We start from the raw sequence: 10,593 nt of genomic DNA, 5'->3' as shown, positions 1-10,593 counted from the left end.
AGTGGCGTAAGATGATCAAGGTCGCCGTGCTATTGACAGAAGGAAAAAAAATGGTTTTCGAAATTTAATCATTTAATATTTAAAAAAGAACATTCGCGCATTGCGCAAATTTAGTTTCGCGATGTACTAAAGTATAAATACAAGTAATTCTTACTTTACAGATAATTCAAATTACGCCATTTGAAAGTGCTTAAAATAATGAATATTACAAAAATGCTTAACCTAGTAAAAATGTACATGACCTTATGATGGTAAAAATTATGTCACTAAAATGTATTCAGAACAAGTAGTGTTAGTAGTAGGGTATTAATAAGTGTTATATATATATATATATATAAATATATATATATTGCAATAGAAATAAAATAAGTAAAATAAAAATGTCGTTATATATCTTGATGTGAATATAAAAAAACAAAGTTTGTTCGTTTTATATGTAGTTCAGTCTATTGTCTACATTTTTGTATATACGATAGTACACATTCTTTTAAAAACATAGAATTGTATGTTTTTCCCTTGCAAACGTTTGAAGAGATGCGGCATAATATCAAAAAACTATTAACAGAACCTGTGCCCATAATAAGAATGAAAGATCAACTAATCAACCACGCACAAAAAGTGCTCTATCTCCATTTTGAGCAAAATGTTCCAACATCTGTGTATTTCGTTAACTTAAGTTTAAGCCCTATGAAATTGGTCTTCATATTTTTAGATGTCCACGAAACGTATTTGAAATAAGGCGAAAATAAAACCCTGTAAACTATTGATTTGGTTTTCTGGCAACCATTATATTTCAGTGCATTTGGCTCTCTGCACTCAAATATTTTAGTCATTTTCATATATTTTACAAGATTTAGAAAGGGGTAAAACTGGCAGTGAAAGGAAGTGTATTCTGCAAAAGTGTCCATAATAAAGCAAAGCAAATTGGTAAAAAGTTTTAAAAAAGTTGGATTGACAAAGGGCTATTGCAATCTAATTACGCGAAGACGTAGTTATCGATTCCAAAACGAATTTTATTAAGTTAAGTGGAAAGGAATAACTCCAACCTTAGGAACTAAAGGTTCATTTTAATAAAAATGGGAATCTTTGGTCAGTCTTCTCCTTTCGATTCTGATGTGGGTAAGATAATTTTTGTATAATGTCATTTTATAAATTTGTTTGTTGTATTTAACAGGAAAAGTAATGTCGCATAAAAAAGAAAATGTGATAAATACATTTTTAGCGATACGTGTATGTTGCTGCCCTTGTGTACGTCTTATAAAATATCAAAAGGTTTCTTTGCGAGAGTATTTTTGTTTGTTTTTTGCGAAATCATTGTAGAAGTATTGATATTTTTCGCAGGCTTGGTTTAGTCGTACATTATCAAATCAATCTTGTACTTTTGTTATCATATTTGAAAGAACAAAGGCGATGTTTATTTCTAGAGGTTTCGAACGGCAGCAATTTTTCTTCCCCAGAAATAAATTTACGCCCGCAGCCTTCGGCTTTTCTTTGTAATTAATGAAGTGTTAAATATGCACATTTTACTTTAACATATTCGTGGACAGTGAAAATTTCAGCGAGCTGCAAAAAATTACATTCAAGTTATTTAAAATTAGTTTTGATATTCAAAATCTAATTGAATACGTTTTCTAAGGGTAGTTAGAAGATCACGTTTTAATCGGTATATGGAACAAACGCTATAGCATTCACGGCAACACATCCAATTTTTCAATTTGAATGACAATGAAAGAATCTGCTCTGTTTCTAGTGAACGAAAATTTAAAGGGGCTTTACACATGCATGGAGAAAATAAAATAATATGGAAAATCCTAAAAAAACAATTAATCAATACGTCGCAAGTACAATAATTAAAAATCACCAGTGTTATATAAAATTAAATACAAAATAATTGGCTTTAAAATTTGAATATCGTAGCGTTCATATTATTTTGGATCGCAATAAAAATGAATGTTACAGAATTCACTTCAGCGAACGAACGATTGGGTCTTCAGCTTCATAAATTTTCTCTGCATCTATAGATTTTGTATTTTTAGATTTGGCTGGAGAATCTATGTGAGATTGAAAGGAAGACTGTCAACGAACGTTATTAAATCGACTCAGAATTTCGCATTGATAAAATACATATTTTTTAAAGGAGTTGCTAGATTTACAAATTTATCAGCCGCAGATGAATATAATAAAAAGTTATTTTTATGGACTGCTGTGAATACAACCCTGCCGAACAATTAAATGCGATGTGATGATTCACGTTTATTTATTGGTTGTTTTTTTATCACCTGTTATGTGCAAATGTTATAAATGAAAAATTTAAGGTACGGCTTTTCACATACTCGCACTGCGCAATGGCTACCAGCTGTAGCAGAACCAAATAAAACATATCCAGCTGCTACGATTTTTTCCACCGCTTATTCTCATTTAACGGAAGGTATTATGTTTTTTTCATTGTGCAAATTTCTCTCTTGGTTAATTTTGTTTAGTCACCTTTCTATCTATGTCACCACACATTGTATATACACCAGTTATTCAAAAGCAAAATAGAAACCCGAATAGTTTTTCGAGTCGCAACAAACGTGGCAATAATAACAATTGTGTTACCTTGCAAATTCATAAGCAAATCAACGGGTTCATTCTGTAGCGCCTGTTGCTCTGTAGCTTTGAGTGCTCTAAAGAAAGGAAGTTCACTTCAATATATCGGCGCCAAAGCGCTAATAAGGCATCATGCCTTCTGAAGTATGCTCTGCATTACAATGCAATTTAATTTTGATTTTAAACTAAAATGGTTTCCAAAGGTCATCCCGACTTAGGTGTTTTCTTGTTACAGCTTTTTCTTTATGTGAATTTTGACAAGGAACGTGCATATCACAAAAGTTTTGTTATGTTCTTCGGATTACGATTGTAAATCTTAGCATTTTCATCAAATTACTTACAAATTCATTCTTTCATTGAAATCCTCTGGCTGTCCATAGTTAATAAAATGGCTTACAATTTTTATACCCGCCACACAGATGGATAGATAGTGCTCTTTCTTCTAACACCTAGAAATTTCTTATTTACGAAAAACTATAATTTTACGTTTTTAATGTGGTGAATGCTATACTATTGAGTAATATGGTATGCGGATTTGTGTAAGAAATACATCCTGTAGAGTCCTGTAAAAGTAAAAAATAACATTTCGTGAACATAGGAAATTGCGTAAAGTTCGCCGTCATTTCCTTCATTTTCTTTTTGGGAGACGTTTTTGGCTTAAGCATAGTTCCAAGATGAAATTATGTGTTACATACAAACGAAACCACTTCTAAATATATGGTGCTGCTAGGAAAAATTTGGCGTAAGGCGAAAAGACCAATTTTCCATACTTTTCCAATATACAAATATTTCATTGCGATTTTAATAATTTTTATGCGGATGTTATCGTACTTTTGAATACTTGATCAGAAAAAGTTACCAGTGATAAGAACACGGATGAAAATTGGGCATTAATTTTAGAAGTGTGCGATAAAGTTTCATTGAGTTCTCGAAATGCCAAAGAGTGTCTGAAAGCTATCATGAAACGTATGAATCATGCGGATCCACATGTCGTTATGCACGCCATAACTTTGCTAAACGCTTGCGTCAACAACTGTGGTAAACCGTTTCATTTAGAAATTGCCTCAAGAGAATTTGAAAATGAATATAAACGTTTGCTGGCTAAAGCAGAGCCTAAAGTATCTTCGGTAGGTGAAAATTAATAATTTTTTAAGTTTATAATAAATAATTTTTATTTTATCTTTTTGACAGAAAATGCGACAGGTTTTGAAATCTTGGGCAGAGGGCGATTTTAAAAGTGATCCTGAATTAAATTTGATACCAACATTGTATGGGAAATTGCGCCAAGAGGGTTATGAATTTACCGACTTAAACGATAAGTCCTCAAAACTGGAAACGGGAATGTTGGGTGCATTGGTTTCCAAAGATACAAAATTGGCTAGCAGTCAGCAGGAGGAAGATGACTTAGCCAAAGCCATAGAATTGTCGTTAAAAGAGGTGAAAAATAGTCCTAAAAAGCAGTCTGCAGACAGTACTAATACACTCGCCAGCAGTGTTCCGGGGGCTTATGTACATCGACATATAACAAAGAACTATGAAATGAATTTTAACATTTAACTTTGTTTTCAGCCTTCCCTGTACCCGTTTGGTAACGCGGGCGGTTTGGCTTCTTCGACTGCTGCTGTTTCTACAGCTTGTCAACCTGATCCGCGAAAGGTGAGCGCCTTATACGATTTCGAGGCAGCTGAAGAAAATGAGCTAACGTTTTTTAAGGGAGAAATTATACACGTTACTGATGATTCCGATCCGAATTGGTGGAGAGGTTTTAATCAAAGGGGGGAAGGGTTGTTTCCCGCCAATTTCGTGACATCTGATCTCCCAGTTGGAAAGGAGCATTCTGATGCTAAAATGATAGGAAGTGAGCCCCAGCGCAAAGCTGAACCTGCCGTTTTCACCCGGCAGATCGAAATAGATGAACATAAAATAGATCGTTTGCTTCATTTGTTGCATGAAGCGAACCCAGAAGATCCATCGCAGGATTCTGAAGATATGCACCGTTTCGAACAAGAGGTTCATCAGATGGGCCCTCTAATCGATGCAGAACTTGAACGTGTGGATCGTAAACACGCTCAATTGTCTCAGTTGTCAAGCGACTTGGTTGCTGCTATTAATATGTATCACTCGTTGATGAGAGATGATCGTGCAACTGCCTTAAATACTTCTTTTATGGAGGCAGCAACACCTGGCTTACATAATTTAAACAACTATCAACCCACCTCAGCAACAGTTCAAGGTCAAATGCATTCACAAGTTCACATGGGTTTATTTGGACCTTCTGCTAATTTTCGCCCACACGGTTATGGTGGCTTCAACACCATCCCATATAATATTGCCATGGCGACTTCAGTACCAATTGCTGATTACCGTACTCAAGCGAATGCTATGCCAGTGCAGTATCAAAATGGTCATATAAATGCTCATCAACAACGTCAGCACCAAACATCACCAATGACAAGCGTGCCTCCTCGGCAAGTGATGCAACTATCGGAGCAACAAACACCTTCATCTATGTACGCAGATAATATCCAATCTCCACCAGCGTCACAGAGTACACCACATGTGCTTACAAATTCAACTGCTAATAGTGATTTTAATTCAAACCAACAATCGCAACAAGGAACATCTCAATTCGTCAACTATCGGACGATCACATCACAACATCAACAGCAACAACAGCCGCAGCAGCCATTTGTTACTCAACAACCTATTGCAAGCAATGGTTTATCAACAGCATTGAGCTCCCAAATGCCAATGAATAGTATAACGCAAATAACTTCTCAACAACAGTGTTTGCCTCCACAACACCATAACTCCTATATGACTACCATTTCATCTGTTAATAATGCCCATATGCAGTCGACCAACACCGCCCAATCGCAGTTACCCTACAATCCCGTAGCAACAAACAGCGATCTTCAATCCTATGTTACACAATTGCCGGCAACAATGCCGAGCTCACTTGTTGTTCTTCCTTCAGATCGATTCGATCATCTACGTCAACCTCTAGCCAATATGTCGTTAGGCCCTGACCAGAATCAATCTTACACTCAAAATCTTACACAAAACATTCCTATTTATCAACAACAACGGTAAAAACATATAAAGTTTTTACGTCCAAAAAAATTTGAAATTAAACTTATAAACACTGGCAATGAATTTAGTAGAAGTGTGTTTGAATTTTGCTTAAAAGCTTGCGTCTTTTCATAAGCTAAAAATCATTTAAATTCATTGTCGGTAGATCTTAAAAATTATCAGTTTTGTCTTTTGGTGACGAAATGTTTTTTTTCCTCTAAGCAGGTTAAAAATACTGTATTTACATTAAAAGCTAGCAAAAACTCGTATTAAAAAATACAAAAGTCAAAATAGACGCACTTACATTATATTCACGTGGTATAAAGTAAACACTTTAGGAACCAATTAACAATAAATGTAAAAACTTTTATTTGTGAAGAAAAAGCAAAACACAAAACAATATAGTGTCATATTTTAAAAGGACAGCATAGGGGTTAAACATTCTTGGGCCAATCTGTTTAGGATTCTCTATATTGATTACGTATTTGATTTGGCAATCATTCTGAATAATATCGTTTTGAGAGTTCACTCGAATGTGGGAAACTGTCGCAATCGAGGCTTATATATTTACATTTTTGCTATCATCAGCTGTGTAGATAACAAAATACGTACAAATTAATGCGAAGAAGAAGAAAAAGTAAGAAATCAAATAGGCAAAGAAGTAATTAACGTAAGTGTAAACTAAAGCAGGTAAGCACATTTAAAAATTGAATCTAACTATGCAAAAAATATAAATAAATTTTTTAGTTTCATTCAGTAAAAAACAATGAATAAGTTCGAATTAAGGGAAAACCGCATGCGGACGGTATAAAGGACTTCCTTACAATCAAAGGGCTAAGTTTGCATAAGGTTTTTTTTACAATGTAATATTCTTGAAAAAATAAAATGCTCATGTTTTAGCAAGTTTTTGCGTCTATTCTTATATGTCCAAATAATAAATTGTTGTAATTTTTAGTCACGATTATGTATAAAACGTAACAAAAAAAAAAAAGAGCGGCCGTATAACTGGAGTGAGCATGTTAAATGTAATTGTGTGTGTGTGTGTAAGTGTGCTTGTTGAGTTCTTGAAAGTCTGACAGTGTTGCAAACTTTGGCTGAAAACGAAAAGGAATGTTATGGTAATTGAAAATGATTGAACGCAAAAAAGAAAAAAAAAAAAAGGAAAGAGGAGGAAAAGAAAAATTCTAAAAGGATAAATTGGCTTTTCTAATAAAGCAAGTTAGTTTCCCGAGATGACGTACATTTTTTGCTGCAAAGAGATCGAGGAGACAGCCATATAACTTGAAGAAGCTAAAGGAATCTCTAATGCCATCAAACCTGTGACATCTGAAGATTAGATGCTCAGCAGACTCAACAACGTTGCAAACTTCACAAACATCACATGGTATAGCGTGAATCATTTTTAAATAAACTTTGTCAAAAGTGTGACCAATCATGAGTCTATAAAGAATTTTGATTCACCAGGAATTAAAAGAAGATACAGAGAAGGTTTGAATTGAAATGTGGGATTTAATTTATAGAAAAGACGATTGGATTTAACGCGCGCGATTACTTTAAATTCGTCGTTTAGCTGTTGAAGGATGTGGTTGCGAATTGCCCGAATTGCTTCATTGGGAGTATATTTGATGGACAAAATTGTCCCATCAACACGAGCTCTCCCTGCATGAAAGTCGGCTTTTACATTTAAAAAAAAGCCGCAATGGCCAGATACCCAAACGAGGTGACAGTCATCCACTTGAGATTCGTGCAACGTCTTGTGAATGTCAAACACATATTGATTTTCTGCATCTCTTTTATTTATTAGAAGTAGAGCTGACCTGCTGTCGGAAAAAATAACAAAACGTCTGATACCATCGGAAATAGCAACCATGATAGCATGTCGAATGGCGAGCAACTCAATAAAAGTAGAGGAAAGTTCCTCTTCCACTTTGACTCGAAGTATTGTTTCAGATAGATGTTTCACGACCGAGAAGCCAGATACATTATGTCCGACGGAACCGTCAGTGGCATATATATCATATCCGTTGTTGTAATAAAAAAGGAGCTTTTCTTGGCATAACAACCTTATACAAGAGAAGTTGACATTTTGTTTTGAGGTAGAGATCGGTTCGAGAATGTTCATGCATTTGCTGGTAATGAAATTCAATGGGGGAATTGAATCTAACTTATCAAAAATATGACGAAGTTTTTGATAGCAAAAAGTATAACTGCAAGTGACAGTATCACTGAGAGATATAATTTCCTGAAAAAAGGAAGGATTTATCATCTTGACTTTAATTAACTCCTTGGCAGTGCTAAAAAGGGCTCTTTCGGAAACTGGCCATTCACCAGATATAACATTGAGAATATGTTGAGGAGTTGAGGGGGTCAGTCCAGTACAACGCTTCAACATTCGGTTTTCAAATGCTTGTATACGTTTTTCAATATATTTTGGGAAATTGCAACATATGGAATGTCCAAATTCAATTTTGGACCTGACTAGAGATTTGTAAACGGTCAAAGCATTTTTGGGAGGCAAGCCTGCCTGATTGTTTGTCATGAGTTTGATGATGTTGCATCCAGACTGACAATCTTTGAACGCGTTTTCATAATGCCCACGAAGGGTTAAGCTGTCATTTAAAATTCTCCCAAGAAATCGAAGAGATTTTACCTGATTAACTTGGGTAACTTTGATAAGAAGTCTGATTTCACGTTTAGAACCTTTGGCAAAATAAATAGTGTTTGTCTTGCTGGGGTTAAAATATAAATTAAGATCAGCGCATGCATCGAAAAACAAGTTAGCTTTCAACGAGAGGTTATTGACAGCTGCTGGAAAAGATGATTCCGCAGATACGATCAGAAAATCGTCTGCATATTGAAAAATGTGAGTTTTGTCATCTTGAAGATCATGCAAAGAAGCTGCGTATAAATTGAACAGTATGGGGCTTAAACAACTGACCTGTGGGATACCACCGCATATTTCAACTTTTTCGGTACCCATCACCAACACACGCTTGGATAAAAAATTAAGTATCCACAGCCGCATTTGAAGAGGAATAGAAAAGTTCAGGAGAATTCTACCGAGCTTAATCAAGTTGACACAGTCATAGGCTTTGCTGATGTCCAGGGAGAGCATGACAACCATTTTCCCTGCTTTTTTTAAGCTGGCTATGAGAAAACACAGTTCATTAACGCACATATTCGTAGATTTGCGTTTTTGATAGACGTAAGACCGAGCTGGAATAATGTTCTTAGTTTTCAGGAAAGCAGTTAGTCTCTCCTTAACCACGAGGTTGATGGTCTTTATGAATACAGATATTAGTGAAATTGGTCTGAAGCTACTTAAATCATTTAAGTCTTTACCTGGCTTGGGAATGGGAACTATTTTGATGCAACGCAAATCAGAGGGTATAAAGTTGGTGGACCAGCAGTTGTTAATTGCATGCAAAAGCATGCTAAAGCTTCCTCCGGACAGTGTTCTGAGCATGTCATACTTGACTCCATCACAACCTGCAGCAGTAGCTCTCTTTCTGGAATGTAAAACATACATTAGCTCATGCAATGGCAAGGATGTGTTACTGATACTACTAAAAGGAATTGAAGGCATTGTAATAGGATTGAATGTAGCTCTTGAGCATATCTAAGTATTTTTTATTATCACGGTCATTCCATACAGCACAACCGCTTAATTTTCGATTGGAATGTCGATGACCATTGATATAATTCCAGAAGGAACGTGGGTTGCCGTTACCACATAACTCTTTAATAGCGATGGCTCTATGTGCCCTTTTCGCCTTTCTGCAGACCTCCATTCTTTCAGTATTTTCATATATTCAATGTACTTGGCTGGATTAGCATATTTACTCATTTTTTTTCTTGCAGCTTGGTATTTGCGGAAAAGTGTTGACAGGGAAGGATTCCACCAAGGTTTAGGTGAGAAGGACTCAATGTCAGGGAAGTTGGTTCTAGCAGACATGATCACAGACTGAAAGGCACTTTGAATTGATGATAAATCAGAAGGAAGATCAACTTTAGACAGACGGTCCATAAGGAAGTTGCGTGAAATGAAATTTTCTATTTTCTTGACGGAATTGTTACAACTGTGGAATATAATGGGGGAGTGCTGACTTTTGCCAATGGAAACATTGGACGTGTTCCAGTTGAAAGATAAAATAGTTGAGTTCGAGAAAGTTAGATCCAAGACACTGCTCGCCGTGCGACCGCTCCGGTTACAGTGAAAGGTATTATTGCCGTTATTTAAGACACTGAAACTGCTGGAATTGATGGCATTTACAAGGATTTTGCCTTTGTTGGTAGAGACTTGATCGCCATACAGGCGGTGTCTTGCATTGAAATCTCCAGCTAGAATCACATTTTGTTCACCGTCAAGAAAGTCGCATAATCTCTGGATCTCATCACGAAAGGTTTGCACATCGAGACTGGGTGGAAAGCAGCATGAGGCTATGAAAAGATTCGGTTTGAGGTTGATGGTTTTGGTGATGATGATGTCAACGGCAGAGTTATAGGGAATACGTCTGAAATTGACACCTTTCTTAACTAATATACTAACACCACCATAGCCATCATTTCGGCATTTGGTGGCTGAGGCATAATTCGAAACTTTAACTTCGAAACAATTTTCATCTTTCAGAAAAACTTCACTTAAGATACAAAAATCAATCTTGTTTGAGTTTAAGTAAAAATCTAGAAAAGATAGGTTACGTCGGACACTTTGAATATTATATTGTAAAACGGATATCATGTTGAAACTTGAGAAAGAACCCCAGCGGATTTCCTCGCAGTACTGGATGCTCGAACGGGGCAAGAAATAGCACAGACAGACATTTTTGCTTCAAATTCTTTAATAAGATTGTGAGGGATCATCGGATGGATACTTTCTTGAATCGCGAGAATTAATCTTTCAAGTTCTGAAGACCGCAAATAATTGTTTGA

General features: G+C 35.7%; 1 protein-coding gene across 3 annotated transcripts; it reads left to right on the top strand.

Moving 5' to 3' along the window:
• The first annotated feature begins 837 nt into the window (after positions 1 to 837).
• LOC119641857 (signal transducing adapter molecule 1) lies at positions 838 to 6,072 on the top strand. 3 transcript variants are annotated; one of them, XM_038040736.1, is made up of 4 exons: positions 838 to 1,119; positions 3,439 to 3,716; positions 3,781 to 4,098; positions 4,159 to 6,070. In XM_038040736.1, the coding sequence occupies exons 1-4, from the start codon at positions 1,077 to 1,079 to the stop codon at positions 5,680 to 5,682; spliced, it is 2,163 nt and encodes a 720-aa protein (XP_037896664.1). In that variant the 5' UTR covers positions 838 to 1,076; the 3' UTR covers positions 5,683 to 6,070. The 3 variants fall into 3 exon arrangements, with proteins under 3 accessions (XP_037896664.1, XP_037896663.1, XP_037896665.1); XM_038040735.1 differs by lacking the exon at positions 838 to 1,119 and adding an exon at positions 1,927 to 2,428 and having other exon boundaries at positions 4,159 to 6,072; XM_038040737.1 differs by lacking the exon at positions 838 to 1,119 and adding an exon at positions 2,501 to 3,331.
• Positions 6,073 to 10,593: the final 4,521 nt, after the last annotated feature.

This window comes from Glossina fuscipes, unplaced genomic scaffold, assembly GCF_014805625.2.
Source record: "Glossina fuscipes isolate IAEA_lab_2018 unplaced genomic scaffold, Yale_Gfus_2 183, whole genome shotgun sequence".
Lineage (NCBI taxonomy): Eukaryota > Metazoa > Arthropoda > Insecta > Diptera > Glossinidae > Glossina > Glossina fuscipes.
The sequence above is the reverse complement of the archived record's forward strand: the minus strand, read 5'-3'. Positions and strand labels throughout refer to the sequence as shown.

Coding starts and splice junctions, on each gene's coding strand:
- LOC119641857 (XM_038040735.1), top strand. CDS start 2,302: ATGAAAAATTTAAGGTACGGCTTTTCACATACTCGCACTGCGCAATGG. Junction 3,717..3,780: donor CAGAGCCTAAAGTATCTTCG/GTAGGTGAAAAT, acceptor TCTTTTTGACAG/AAAATGCGACAGGTTTTGAA. Junction 4,099..4,158: donor GCAGTGTTCCGGGGGCTTAT/GTACATCGACAT, acceptor CTTTGTTTTCAG/CCTTCCCTGTACCCGTTTGG.